Raw genomic sequence first — 15,773 nt, forward strand, 5'->3', positions numbered from 1 at the left:
GCTGGTGGCTCGGGCTGTCCCCTGAGCCAGGACATGGGACTGTCAGCTCTGAGGCTGAGAAGGGACCTGGGCTCCACCTCCTGAATGTGAGAGCTGTTAAGTGCACCACGACTGCCACTGCCTACTCAAAGCCAGTGACTTTGCTGAAGGTGTGAGGCATTCCAAAAGGCACAGCTTTAAATGGCCAACTCATCACTGAAGCTCTGCTGTGACATCCTCACCTCTCCTGGTGCACGTCCTACAGACACATTCACATCAGCTCTGAGTAAAAGCATTAAAGTGGCTAACAGCACTGGATGAGCCCCACAGGCAGCTGCACCACAGCCAGGCATTTGCAGAATGTGGGAGACCACCATCTGTCTCTGCTGTGTGCTGTGACACACCTGAACTGGGTTTGTGCTGCCTGGGCTCCTGAGATTCAACACCTCTTGCTTCAGGCTAGAGGCTCCTTGTAACTAGTAACACCCTTATCACCCATTTCTACAGCCACTTTAAATGGAACAGGTTTACTTTTTGTTTTCCACAAAACAAGGTTGGTTTCTTTGTTCTTTTTTCCAATAATGCCCACTTAGATTAACTGAAGCCTTTCCTCAACATGCAAACTGTTCTGTGTGGTGTGATCTACTGTCCATGCAGAACTGCTTACAAATACCATTTGTATGTTTTGTTTATCAATAAAAAAAGAACTACAAGTAAGTATTTTAAACATGATTTCTAGGAACTTTTTAGTGCTACAGTTTTCTAATAGAAACTTTCAGCCATATCCAGGTTGATAAAGTCAAGTTTCAAGTGAGTTTAGAGAAAATGGAGTCACAAGGCATGGTGAGTATGGGCACATCACCCTCCCCCTGAAACCTCAAAAGGGATGTGCTGAAGGATGTTTCTCATTCAGAAGCCCTGCTCATGAGGTCCATGCCAAGCTCATTTATGCCACTAAATGCTCTGTATTTGAGTGCCACACTGTACAAGCTGTGATCTTTTTTCCTTCCAGGCTTTTACTCCCCAGGTGTAACCGTGTGCCCAGGTAAGAATAACCACTGGGAAGTCTGCTTACAGTTCTTGTTTTTCCCAGACACAACCCTGGTTAAGACAAGATGATTTAGATGCACCAGCACAGCTCACTTCAGCTCAGAGTCCCTTCAGCCAACAATATTCAACCTGTATTACAACTGTTCACCTTCACAACACTCCAAGGGCCAAATCAGCACAAGGTGTGAAGGTACCTGGAAATCACACACAGCATCCCCAGAAAGCACAAGCACAACTGCAAAGATGCTGCAGGGAGTTACAAACACAAAACCACACACAAAGATTATGTGAATGATACCTGTATTTATTCTTTTTCCCCAGAAGCCCTGAGGACAGGAATAGAAAAGTTTCAGTACAAATGTCACAGGGACAGTTGAGCAACATTTGAACCAGTGAGCCCAGGACCTCAAATTTGTAAACTGCTGTAAGTAAACTGACACACAAAAAGTGTGATGCATCAGAAAAGCAGACTGATCTATTCTGAATTTTTGAACATAAAAGGATTTCTATTTAGTGGAGGTATACTGGATCTTTGGAGAGAGATGCCTTCTTAAATTTCTTCTTCCAGCACAGCTACAGATAAACTCAGGAAAAGAAGAAAGCTCCCCCAAAATCTCTGAATTATGTCTGACCAGGTCTAACACGAATGCTTAAATGACAACATCCAAGACCTGATGTATGTATATGTGCTGAGTGGCTCTTGTAGAGAAATAATTGGATAAAAAGTGTCAGTAATTAACAAGGGTTAAGGGAAGGGTTTGTTCCACACTGGAGCAGGGGAACATAAAGAAGTGCTACAGGGGATGTGCAATTGACACATTTTCCTATGAAGGGTCAATGGTTCATCTTGCCTTAAGGTGAAAAAATGAAGAAAAAGATGCAGAGGAAAAACACCAGAAGAGCTTTAAAAGAAGTCATCACTGGCCATCAACCTGTCCTAAAGTCCAGGAACATCTGCCTGAGTTGGCCATTTCTGAGCCACCTGCCAGGGAATTTTTACTTTAACTCTGAAAATCTCCTTCTCCACGAGAGGCACTCCAGGAAGACTCCCCTCCCCCCCCCCCCCGCCCCCCCCCCCCAAGCATGCATGCTTTTAATAATCACCTTAAAAGGAAAGGGGAAAGCACATAGATCATGTGATAGGATCAGGTTTAACTGCCAGACTGGACAATTGGATCCAGACAGGAAGTTTTAGCTGATAATTCTAGAACTGATGTGACTGAATAGCATCATTAAAATTTACAGCATGGTTTGGGCTAGGAGGGACCTTAAAGATCACCTATTTCCAGCCCTTCTGCCAGAGGCAGGGACACCTTCCATCAGACCAGGCTGCTCACAGCAGAACACAACTGACTAACACACTTTCCCCCCACCCCCCCCTCAGATTTCTGCCATTTCCATTCCCAGTCTCGGTCTTTGGGATCTTTAATAAAGGTCCACATTGGGAACTCCATGGGGTCAAGTGCATCTACTGTTTGCTGGGCACTTTGTAGTGCTGACATTTCATGGCCCCAGCAAAGGAGGGCTGAGTCACTGCACAATAAAAATTTCCTATTCTTTTTACAGGGAGAAAACATGTTTTATAAACAAACACCTTCAGCCAGTGCAGGATCAAGAATCTCTGGAATATTGGCACAATGACCTTTGTGGCTCTTTGAAGGTTAATCACAAAGTGTCAGTGAAGTTTGGACTCTCTGGGAATCCCAGCAGTCAATGATTACTATCACATTCTAATGTGTGAGGTGGTGGAGCTGTTGGGTTTGTGTGGTCTCTATTTTGTGTGTGTGTGTGTGACTTTGTCCTTAGTATGAAATCAAATCAGTTTAGCAGTTGATTCCACTGACTTGGTGATGAACTTGGTTTGTCCTAATCCACACTTTCACCTGAAATCTTCACTGTCACATTAGCAAGACTAATAGTCAGTAGAAGTGGTTCAACTTTCCAGTGCAGTCAGTAGATATTACTTGAAATTCTGCCTCTTCATTGATTTATTTTCAGTATTTCAGAAGTATATCAACTTGTGTTGAAGAACAAATTGTCTTTCAAATTATAGAGCTCCAGCAAGATAAATTATCAAAAGTCAGCACTAATTGCTTTCTGTGCAGTACTTGTGCAAGTCAGAATGTATTTGGCAGAACTGTAAATTAGCTTTTGTCTGAGATGGTCAGAAGCTACACTGAGTTGTTAAAATTTTCCTAATTTTTAATTCTTAGAGTGTCTTTACACATGAGGAAACACCTCCAACAGGTGAGTAACTAAGCCTGTGCTACAGAGAATCCATTCTACTCTGTAATGAGAACTTTACTGGGGACTTTTGCTGGTCACTTTGAAATTGATTTTCAAACACAACCCTCCTGATTCTCAGGATTTTCTTTACCCAGAAAGCTGTATGAAATGTTGCAAGAGCACAACTGGTCACTGTTTCATTCTCTCTCCTTAAGCTTGACTATAGCCAGCAAACACGTTTGGGAGATTTGTTTAAGTATCCAGCCAAGAACTACAACCCACAATGGATCCAAATGTACATTTTCTGTCTGGAGTTAGAAGATTCCAGATGCTTGTGTTTATATCTGGGTCCTTAGATACACTCTGGGGCTTTAGCCTGATGTAATTTTATCTGTTCCAAGCCAGGCAGTTCACTTGTGCCACTTGAGTGATTTTCTTAAACTTCTTATTTTCACCTCATCCTGGAGCTTTTTTGACTGCAGTTCAACTGGAGCACACTCTCTGTACATGTACAGACTTTCACAATGTGCTGTCCAGGAGCAGCTCAGACAGATACTGGGATACCATCTTGGGAAGCAGGCCAGGATGATCTTCGCCATTTCAGCTTTTCCATCTGTGCCACAGCTACCCAGACTGACAGCCCCTGGAATTCAGTTTGCAGAAATCAAACTCTACTCTGTTTATCATCTGAAGGCATCAGCTGAATTGGATTTTTTTACTGTGCACCAAGGTGTTTGCAGAGGTGCTGCAGGAGCTGCTGTGCTGCTTGGTGTAGCTCAGTTTGTACAGAAGGCTGAGAAAATGCTCTGTGCATTGCCATCCCTGGCAGCAATCAAATTGTTTTTAAAGTATCTTTTTCCCTGAAGGCCTGAAAGTAAAAAATTAAACACACATACTGTCAAAAGAAGTATAAATTACATGAGTTCCTTAGGAAGGAAAAGAACCAAGCCCCAAAACCTGAACAGTTTACCCAAATAATGTACCAGTCATAAAACATCTCTATTTCATGCATAGTTCAAATAATTATCAACTTTTAAAATGTATTCAATTCCACACCACTACATCTTTTCTAAAATTAATATTCATTATCAAATAAGTTAAACTTGGAAACAATTTAAAAATGACACCTGTAAAAATGTGCCTAGCAAAGGATTGTAGTGTAAATACAAATATCTTTGATTAAGGGTTTTGCAATTGCACTCTTGTAATAAAGAAGGGCAGAGGTGATTAAGAATTTAATTCAGTGCATAGTTAAACTGGTTGGCAAACTTCTCGTGCTTCCTTTGGTCCACCCGGTTCATGGCTTTCATGACCCGTTTCATGGCCCCTCTGAAAGAGAAACAAAACAATAATAATATTTTTGAGTCTACTCAATCTCAGAGAACATTTATGAATGTTGGAGAATGTGATTAATCACTACCAGGCTTGTGGCATTGATGAGGCTGAACAAATCTGTCTCGTTAACTAAATTAGCTGCAGCAATATAAATAGTTTAATTCTGCAATGATTTTATTAACAGGAGTAAACAAATTCAAGTCTTTCAGTTTAATGGCTGTGTATTCCACCCTCCCAGCATTACATCTTAGAGCCACATAGAGCAAGTTTGATTTTCAAAAGCACCTAAGGGCTCTCAGGGAAAAAAAAACCTGAAAGTATCTAACAAGATCATTAAAAATTAATACTTAGAAACCCTTATGAAATCAAACCCACAATCCAGAATGTTTTTGGGAGGGAAGGGTTGGCTGTTCAGTTCATGTGAACTTCCACAGGTTACTAAAACTCTGTTTCATCAGATGTGGGCTGAGTTAGACTCTTTTGCTCACACCAGCAGCATCCCCAATCCTGAGCAGCAGCTTTTAATCCACAAGAACAACTCCAGTTTAGGAAGACACCAGAGATTATTGTGTATCTCTCCAGGACAGGCTGCTGCTGCAGAAGTGCTCAGAGTTCAGCACAGGCAGGACAGTATGGCCAACACCTCATGGGCAAATGGGATCTCTGCTGCCTCGGGATGGGCAAGACCTGAGCCCTCTGCATCTCCTGCTGTGCTTGGAGAAGGCTCTGGAACATTTTTCAGGTTCAAAAAGGAAGTGAGGGAATGAACTTCAGAGCTGTTAAGCTTTCTGGTGCTCCCAAATCCAGTGAGGGCCTGTGTGTCTCCCTGTTGCTGCTTCATTGGCTGCCATTGCTTCCTCCCAGTAAAGATGTGCTCAGAGATTTCTCTAGGGAGGGGCTGCAATGTTTCTGAGCTGGGTAATTCAGACACCTGCACTTTTTTCCCCTCCACAAACTTCTGAGCGAAGATTACACAGCTAAGATTTTGAGGGTGAGGAAAATGATGAACAGCATGAACAGGAGTAGGAGATTGTCATAAAAGGCAGAGAGAGCAGGCCCCTACATCCTCCAGCTGGTAAGACAGAGGAATGGGTTCACAAATCCAGAAGAGTAAGAAGCAGCAGAAGCAGTCAGGAAAATGCTCTCCTGTGAACATCTGCCCCCTCAGAAACTTAAAGCAGCTGCTGTGCAGAGCTGAGGGCACCCTGCCTCAGGAATTTTGTTCCTCACTGGATTCTAAAGTTCCAGTTTTTACTGGTTCCTTCAGACACCTCTGGAACAGAAGCTCAATGATCTGAGGCTGATGTTTGCAGGTGTTCTCAGCTGTCCCCCTGCCTATGAAGGCTGTTATCTCCTCACACATCTCCAGGTAAACACCTGGCTGATGTGTGAGGTAGAGCAGCTACAGGCTTGGTTTGAGGGACTGTCCCATTCAAAAGCAGAGCACTGACTGATGTCTTCTTTGATTGCTACAAATCTGACAAGTTCCATCACACAAGTAGATGGTTTCAAGGCCTGTGCTGTTAAGACACTACGTTGTGACAGTCTGCATTTATCACTTCTGAGGATGTTCCCAGCTGTGCAGGAAAATGAAACTAAGACATGCACCTGGGCAGTGTTCCTCAGGATCAGCCCTTACACACTATTCCAGCTCTGCTTCCAGGTTATCTCTAATAAACAAGCTGAGTTCTGGTTTGGTAACTGTTCTCTGTAATGGCTTCATTTCCAAAACCATTTTGAAACATCTGAAAGAGGTTTCTTCTTAATAATGCTCTAAATGGTGGGAATAAAGATTTTCTCAGCAGCAAGTGCAATGAAAACCAACATTCTGAAAAAACACCCTGGAAGAGGTATACTTTTAACAAAAGTCTGCCAATAAAGTTACCAGAGTAAGGAAAATGTGGTCATGGTTTTGCACTTCAAATATTACCTAATTGGTAGGAGAAAAGTGAGCCTTTAGCAGTGCAGAGTGGCCTTGCCACTTTCATGTCATGTAGGTTTTACATTAGCACCAGTGGATTGTGTGATACTGTAAATGAAATGAGATCCCACTTTGATGGCTTTATTGGCAGACTAGAGCCTGGGTTTATCACCTATACATTTCAAGTAATTTGGGGTTGTTAGAAGGAGCCAAGGTTATCATCTTGTTTAGTGCTGCAAAGCATGAAACCTATTAAAAACTTGACAGGTTTGATTCCCTATGCCTGGCACTAACACACACTCAAAATCATTAGCACAAACCACAGTAAACCATGATATGAAATTCTAATCACTAGGACTGTATGTGTCTGACTTCTAACTAAGACCAGGTGACATGAGAAATTCACATAGAATGTGCTATTCCATAACCAAAAATAAATGTGGATTTGGCTTTGTTATTATAACCACTACATCAGAGAAGGGAAAATTGAGTTTAAACAAATATTGTGTCCTGGATGCTGTTCAACTTATCCAGTATGCTTAGAGAATAATCCACCACTAATAATTTTACAACAATAATTTTTCTTTTTTGATTTGACAACTTTACTTTCCTTTGACTACTTCATTTTTGACATATGAAACTCTTTAAATAGCTGCAGCTGCTTCCCATTTGATAAAGACCAGAGTATGCTTAGGCAAATTTATGTTGTAGCCACATCTAAGCAAGAACAGGCATCAAATATGGTGCTAATAGTGGACAGATGGAGCTACTGTATGTTTTAAAGCACATTTGGGAGTGGCTGGCAGGTTCCCACAGCCACCTGAGATGCTGTGCCTGACTAATAAATGATCATCCAGAGAAGCCAATCCAGCAATTGAAGTTTTTAAAAACCTGAGACAGGATGAAAAAAGCCTTTCACAAGGAAATTTTGCAAATTAGTTAAAAATCACTCTCGAAGAAATAACCTTGTTTGTCAGTACCTGCTATTTTCTACCCTCCAGACATATGGAAGATATTCTTGCTTGGAGTTAACCAGAGAAGCTGTTTAGTAAGTGCATGTTAATGTAGAAACAGAAAGTACTGCTGAATCAAACAGAAATAGGAATTAACAGGCTTTAGAGAATGGAAGTATCTTACTTATTGAAGACTTTCTTCTCAAGCCGGGAGCGAGAGGTGTCAGCCTGTTGCTTCAGGTCTGTCAGATTTGGATATTTTTGCTTCTTCCCTTTCTTTTTCTGTCCTTTTCCATTACTTTTAGAGGATCCAAGATCCAGTCCTGTAGCAGCTTCAATTTCTCTCATGAATTCTGGATCTCTCCACTCTGTTCAAAAGACAAAACATAAACTTTTAAACTCCAAACCCAGGGGGGATTTGCAGTCCCCTAAGAAGAGGCTCCTGTCACCAGTGGCTGAAGGCAGAGCCACACAAGTTGCACACACAAAGGAAGGGAAGGATAAAACAGTTTTCCAAAATGACAGATTTGGATGAAGAAGCCCTGCCACTCTGGGTTAGTATGTATGAGTAGCTGCTATGGACAAAACTGTTCTGTAGGAAGACCCAAGACAAGGTTTTTCAGCAGCACAGTAGCAAAGTTCCAAGGAAACTATTCCATGCAGGAGAGGTGAATAAACATAGTGATTATTATTTAGAAATGAAAATGCCTACAATGTAGCTGAGTAACTTAATCTGCAGAAAAATACTCTGCATAAGCTTAAAAATAAACCTAAAAAACCTGAATATATCAACTTTTTAGACAGGTAGGGCTGGCAACATTGTGATTTCTTTTCATCAATAACACTTATTTTAAAACATGAACTGGTATCTGATATCTACATAAAATTCTTGAATAGGATGACATGACCCTGTTGCCATGACATCCATTTTGCATCTGAAAAAGATACTACTTTCTAAGTATCCCACATTGCCTCAGATTAATTATCTAAATCAAGTTTCTTCTCTTGACAATGGCACAAGTTAATTTATCTAAACAAAACCTTGGTTTACATTTTTTCAAAACCTTAATGCTTCAGAATCCAGCCACACACTGTAAGTGGATTCTGACCCTACATGCCACCTGAGGAAAAAGCACGAACAATTTAGTCTGTGGACTGTTTGAGGAAGCTGCAGTTTTTCACCTTCAGTGTAGTCTTGTATATCAAAACAAGGTAACACAAAGTACAAAGTAAAAGGGAAATTTAGAAAAATTTCATTTCATTGTAAAGACTTTGAGCAGTTAGGTTGGGAAAAAATTGTAGGAAGTACTACTTCAAAAAGAACATGGTCCACACTCAGCAGAAATGCCAGAAGTCTGTGTTTTAACAACAGTAATTGCCAGTCATTTGTCATAGTTTCCCTGATGTCAGTCAGCCTTTCTTGCCTGCAGAAATTGTAACAACAAATGTCTACTCCTCTTACATAACATCTTTGTAAATATAGAGAAATAAACAGTCCTAAAGGACTCTACAACTTCATTTAGACACCAAGATGGTCACCCAGTGTGACAAATGCTGCTAACAACATTTCAGGAAGGTCAGAGGCAATGTCCTCACTTAAGAACACGGTGTTAAGGAACAGCAGAGCAATTTTCCAAGGAAAGGTTAGATCTAAACTACCATCATACATGAAAGCAAGGACTGATTAAAATCCAACACACCAAAAAGCACGAGGAAAACCAAGCTGTTCAAGAGTTGCACAGGAGAGTTACAAAGGGAGAAAATAGAACACATATACTTGATAGATCATAAGACCTCACAGACTTGATTTTTTTTTTTTTTTTTTGAAGTGAGGGAATACAGAACAGCACAATTCAGATACAGGAACGATTAATCCAAGATTAAGGAAAACTGTCTAAACAGTTTATCTCCCAGTAATAAGAAGGCGTCACAGTTTAGGAACCCCGTGAATGGAGCAATTGTTTAAACACAACGAAAAAATGCCGGCATCCAGTAGAGATGAAATGAGCATTTGAGTAAAATGAAGGAGCAATTTAAAAGCTTTTGAGAAAAATCAATAGAATGCCAGGGAAGAGCAGGCTTTTTGAGCATTGATGGGCCCCTAAAGCTCTTCATACATTGTTACTGAGTTTAGCAGCAGGGAAAAGAAAATTACACAGTTTGCAAGGGTAGGCGGGAATCGATACTGTAGTTAGTAAAGAGATGCTATTTCACATCTGAGTGGCCAGCGGCCTGCCTTCACCAGCCTGTCCTGATACCTGTTTGTTAACAAGTCACTAAGGGCTGAAAAACCAGATACTCTTCAGGGTTGACACAAAAAATAGGCACTTAATTTGCTCCTGTGTGTGAACTATGGGAAAAGGATGAACGCTGCAGATTAGCGGGTCAGGGTAATCCCAAGTGATTCACTGCTCCAGGACTGAAGAGCCCAAAGCACCTCTCCGGAGACATGAGCTAGTGTTTAAAATTTTGTACTAAGAAAATAAATGATCCATAATAACAATGACAGTGTTGTCAAAACACTGTCATTAGCACACAAACCATATGACTTCTATCTAAAAACATATGATTTCTAACTATCTGTTTCCCCCTTTAATCACACAAAGATAGAAATAAATCTACCACACAGTAGGAAGGAGATGCAAGAAGAATTTTGGTGCAATTTAACCATACAACTGATCCCCAAATTTAAGTGGTTTTTTTCAGATTTTTCAAACTGCCATCATTAATGATGTTGTCAATCAAACAGTTCCTGACTGTCCAGTAGGTTCCCAGTTGTGTATTTCCATAGCAGCACTGCTCAGAATTGCTTCAAGACCTTTGTAAATCAAAAAACACCAAAACCAAATACCACTGAAAACCAACCAAACACACCCCTCCAAACCACAAGCCTCAAAACAAGCAAAAAAAAAAAAAGTAAAAGTTGATGAAAATACTCTAAAGCAAATATAAAAATAGCAAGGCAGAGCAAAAAAGAAAGTGGATAGAAGTATTTAGTGACATCTGGTATATGTATGGCTTTAGAAACATGGAGGATTTTGTCCAAATGGAGTGCCACAGCCTGTGCAGTATGTCTCCAGCCAGATGGGATGGACCTTTGTGTGACATTTCAGCTTAACAACCACACTCAATAACACAAGGAGCAATGCCAACACTGGTTTGGGACTAACAGACACATCCTTGTGGACCAGAGGTGAGAAGCCTCTAACAACACTGAGCTGACACTGTAATAAAAATAAATACTATGTCTAGCCTCAAGCAATGGCAATTTCACAGGGAAAAAAAAAAAATCAATATTTTTCAGTCCAAGTGATTTTTATACCAGAATATTAGTTTCCAGTTTGAGATTTCAACACCACCTATCAGTTTAATTTGCTAGTTTGAGTTTGTCATAACTAAGCTGGGAACTTTCCTTTTTAACACAACATCCACACTCCTATCCTGGTTTCCCTGTGACAGTCCAACAGTGTCTGTGCTGCTGGCTGGATGCCAGTTTAGAACACCTCCTCTGCCTGGACAGGGATGGAAACTACCTGCAAATGTAGCACTTTGACACCTGCAAATACCAGAAGGTGCTCAGTAATTGCTGCACTGCTGTGCTGCTGTAATCACCAAGCACTGTCACTCAAAGATGGTCAAACAAGTATTAAAGGACACTGGGTGGGACAATTCTATGTTTAAATGCACACTCATTCCACACAGACCTTTCTGAATACAGATTCCTGTTTTGAATACAGGTAACTGCTCCTCAGGCTCTCAAGAGGTTTCATTAAAGGTTCAGTAGCTTCATTAGCAATATGCATAACTGTCAAACACCAAGTCAGTCAAACCTGAAGAGAGAACTCCTGCAAGGGAGTATTGTACAGGATATCAAAATGCTAATGCCTATGGGTAAGTTTAATTAAAATGCAGAATACTCACCTACAATAAATAGCTCAAACCAGAGAAAACTAAGACTGCTGAAGGAAGCTAGATTAAAGAAAAGCTGTCCCCTCCAATTATACACTGTGTCTTTGCTGGATAGATACCTCTCTCTCATCTTCCTTTGCAGTCCATCAACTGCCAGTGGTTTCCTGGTTGTAGTCCACCTGTCCATCACTAACAGTTTAGTAGCACTATTGCAAGAAAGTCTTTTATTCCCCTTGGAAATCTTCCTGCTTGGGTACTCATTACCTGCATTTCTCACCTACCAGTCTAGAGCTGAACCTCGGCAAAAAATGCCCAAATTATCCTGGGGAAGAAGGAGGCCCCCCCTCCACATCTGAAGGATGCAAGGAGAAGACCAATAGTTTTGTTGCCCATTCCCAATTGTTTAAAAACAAAAATTCAGCACATCCTCCCAAAACTGGTGGTAACACAGTGATCCTAATAATATTATCATTATATTGCACAAATCACAACTGTGAGGGACCAGTAAGATCAGACATCATCTTTGCAGAAGCACAGAATAGTTACTGCCAAGCACTTCCCAGGGAACAGGTCCAACCATCCTTGATAAACATGTTCCTCAAGACAAAGGCTATAACTGGTCTGTCTGAGCAGTATTGGGAACATTTCAAGATCCACTGGAAATAAAGCACAGATGCAATGTTAACATTATTCTGTCTACACATGTATCCATGTTTATCACATAAGCAAGGACCACTGCCAATGAGCTGTAATTTAAAATCAATAGGAATGCAAATGGGAGAACGTGGTTAGGAGCAAAACAGGTAACAGGTATTTCCCACCTCTGCCTAGTATTTTGTTTTTATTTTTATTTTTTAAAATGCTATGCAGACACAGACCTGGCTGGGCTGCTTGCTTCTCAAACTTCATCTTTTCTTCTCTGGCTCTGTCCTCTGCATTTACAGGAATCCCAGAGTCATCCCGAGGAATTATCTTTCCATGGAAAGGGCACTTGAGAAAGAAAGGAGGGGAAAGAAAAAGATCTCACAGTTTTTGAATGAAAAGAAAATGTTTACCTTTTATTCAACACAGCTTAAAGGTGGAAACTGGAACTGAGCAACAAAACTACACTTGACTCTCAGTCCTCTTTAGAAAGCATCAGAATCCCATAAGCATCATGTGTTTAATATATTCAGAATGTCAAAGAAATAACTTCTTTTTGAAACAAATATACAATTTCAAGAGACCAGGTAGCACATCCTGTCAAGGATGGAACTAGGGCACCAATGCTGCATCATATATTGCTGTTTATGCTATATCCCTCTCCTGTAACAATCCCATTAAAACTACGGTAGTGCATTCAGATCTTCCAATCTCAGATAATACAGGAAGAACAGAGATACTACAACCAAGTATTTAGGCAACATTGTTCTGCTCAATACTGCTCATAATTTGAGGCTGTGCAGAGTTAAGCTTTCATAAAACCTAATTTGTAAATAAAATTTCTTTGCCCCTCAAACATGTAAGCTTCTAGAAACACTTAATATCAAATATGCCTCTGAGGAAAAATTTTCAGCAAAGAATTATCTCTGCCTTACTGCCAGGTACTCATACATCACAGCAATAAATAAAATCCAGATAACCTATAATGAATGCCAAAAAAATTTGACAGATCTTTAAATGTTTACAGCTTCTTTACCAAAAGGATGTTTCCCTTACGAAGCACATATTAACAATGAACTTCTCCAACACAATGTTCTTCCACTCCCCTGAGCTATACTTACAATGTGAAATAAATTTTTATGGATGTTTTAAGGAGACCTTCTATATACAGCAGAGATCTTGGAAGTGCTGTAACTTGGTGCCTACCTTGAGCCGATCTTGTCTTTCACACAGAGTTCCATCAGGCATGGGAGCTCGACATTTATGTTTCACTGGCTCAAACTTGCCAGCAAAGGTTATATATCTGGTTTTTAACATTTCTGTTATTTCTTTATTTTCCACCTCTTCCTCTACTTCACTGGGTGCCCAAAATCGATGCTCGGAGGTAAATCTGCGAAAACAAATGAAAATAACTCACACAAAATTGTAAGAAAACACACAGAGATGCTATTATCAACCTGTGCTAAACTCACATGTGAAAGGAAGGGAATTACTAGTGAATTAAAAACCCCTAGGAATCTACCAGTCTTTCTTATAGCTCCTGTATTATGAAGATATTTTTAAAATACCACCAAAGCCTGTCTAGTATTGATTTCCTGTTTAACCTGCTAAGCTATTACAAGTCTTAGCTTTAGTTCATGATCTGACATTCAGAGTCAGTTATCCAATTTCCAGATTCAGTGAATAACTTTGTAATTCTATACTTAACATTCTTCATAACAAAATACTTCTATGATTAAGCACAGATCAAGGAGGAAACAGTTTGATCTTAACAGGCTGATCTCATTCCTGATAGCTGGAGTCCTGCAGCAGCAGAGAAGCAGAAGCTGGAATCAGAGGATGCTGCAATAAGCTGAGACCACAGGAAAAAGAAAGCAATCAGCTGAGCCTTACACAGATTCTTTCTTCCAGATTCTCCTACACAGTGTCCATAAATCTGAGAAATTAGCAGGTGTTCTTCTAGGAAATTAAGCTAATCCATTGAAAAGTTATTTTAAAGTTAGAGACCTTACCTACACTTACAGACATTTTCTCGACAGCATTCATATAATTTCATATTAATATTCACATTATTTCCACCCTAAGCTGCCAACAGTCTGTAGTGAAAAACAGGCAACCTCAGAGAGCAATTACCTGACTCATTTTAAATACCAGTCTTAGGAGACAATGACTGTCCCTCTGAGGGTGTTTCTTTCTCTTAATCATGAAAAGAAATTAAAGTAACCAGCTTAAGCTTAGGTATCTGATTTTAAGATATCGGAAGTTAACAACAACAATCCCATCCCAAATTTAAGGAAATATGAAGTTAAAGAGGAAAAAAATACAGCTAAACTAAGGAAAAAAAAAATTGCAGCCTGCATGTCTGCTGCTCATGACAAGCAAGATGAAGATACCTAGATGACAGATGTCTTGATAAGACATAAAATTCCTAAAGGAACCTTACAATCCCTTTCTTCCACACAGTTCTTCGACCCAATCAGTTCCAGAGTTATTTGAGAGGATTTTCTCTGTCCATATCCAATTCCTCTCACTCACTAATATCCTTGGGTGTCATTCCTGCCTTGCATTCTGTGGACTGCAGAGCCATATCTACATGAACATTGGCTTCACTCATCATACCAGTCACAATGTGGCAAAGCACATAAGCCAATACTTGAAAAAATTAGAGGGCCTGAAAAGTTTTGATTAATTTTATCTGACCAAGTTTTCAGCAGATGACAAGGGGAAAAAAAAGTAGAGGGAAATATCTGACCATAGCAACCTACAACATATCTAGCTGCTGGTTTTAATGCAATAGTTGAGCATTTAAACTATGTGAGGAGGTTAGAACTAGGTTTAAAAGGGATTAAGGAAACTCTGAAACATCTCTGTGATTTGCCATCACCAGAAAAATGTTCAACAAAATTCTTGTTAAACAGATTAATTCTATCTGTAATTTCTCCATCAAATACACCTCACTAGTGCCAGAGTAATGCTAACCTGCCGTAAAGTACAAATAATTTTCTTCTGGTAAATTAGGGAACAAAGGCAAAAGAGTTCCGGTGGAAGCTACTTCAACAATAAACACAGTAATGTATTTCCACAGTTTTTGGTTAAACAAAATATTTTTAATTACACACTTCTGCAAAATGTAGCAAAAAACCCCAAAAGCCCTGAGAGTCTTTCTAAAAAATCAGAATTATTTCAGCCCAGTGTTTGAACAGTACAGTATTTTAGCTTCAGAAATTATGTGGCAAGATTATACAATAGAGAGTAAATAAAATAATGACATCAATTTCTTATTTGCTTAGTTCAATGCAATGCTGAAAGCAAAACTGACTGGCAGCTCTGTGTCACTAACCTGCAGCCACACAGAGGGGAAAGCATTCTTAAAAAAGGCACCATACAGGATTTTCACATGCATGACAATCTCACAGAATGTCTTAGTAAAATTCTAGTGTCCTTTGGTGGTCTGAACTCCCCTGCCCCTCTAAATTATCAAATTACAGTTTCATGAGAATGAAGAAGCACTTAACAGTTGTGCATGCCAACCCTTCCAGTTAGGAAATAGTTCTATTTAATCATTTCTCTTCCCACTTCCCCTCAATATGCACCCAACAAACGTCAAGAATATTAAAATTATGTTTTACCCTAGGTATCATTGACCAGTATTTGGGAACTGAAGTTAAAATATTCCTACAAATATATTATTACATAGTACTGTTTATTACAAGCATATAACTTATTTTTTCCCAACACAACTTAGAAGCAGGTGAGAG

At 39.9% G+C, this 15,773-nt stretch overlaps 1 protein-coding gene across 1 annotated transcript in view; it reads right to left on the reverse strand.

Moving 5' to 3' along the window:
• Positions 1 to 2,403: 2,403 nt before the first annotated feature.
• Positions 2,404 to 15,773, reverse strand: part of UVSSA (UV stimulated scaffold protein A) — a 45,036-nt gene continuing 31,666 nt past the window's right edge. Inside the window, exons 10-13 of the mRNA XM_059845356.1 lie at positions 13,222 to 13,405; positions 12,252 to 12,363; positions 7,649 to 7,832; positions 2,404 to 4,584 (exon numbers count right to left, since the gene is read on the reverse strand). Of these exons, the coding sequence (XP_059701339.1) occupies positions 4,491 to 4,584; positions 7,649 to 7,832; positions 12,252 to 12,363; positions 13,222 to 13,405 (574 nt within the window). The 3' untranslated portion in view covers positions 2,404 to 4,490. The remainder of the gene's footprint in view (positions 4,585 to 7,648; positions 7,833 to 12,251; positions 12,364 to 13,221; positions 13,406 to 15,773) is intronic.

The sequence above is a fragment of the Haemorhous mexicanus genome, chromosome 4 (genome assembly GCF_027477595.1).
Source record: "Haemorhous mexicanus isolate bHaeMex1 chromosome 4, bHaeMex1.pri, whole genome shotgun sequence".
In the NCBI taxonomy this organism is placed as follows: Eukaryota; Metazoa; Chordata; class Aves; order Passeriformes; family Fringillidae; genus Haemorhous; species Haemorhous mexicanus.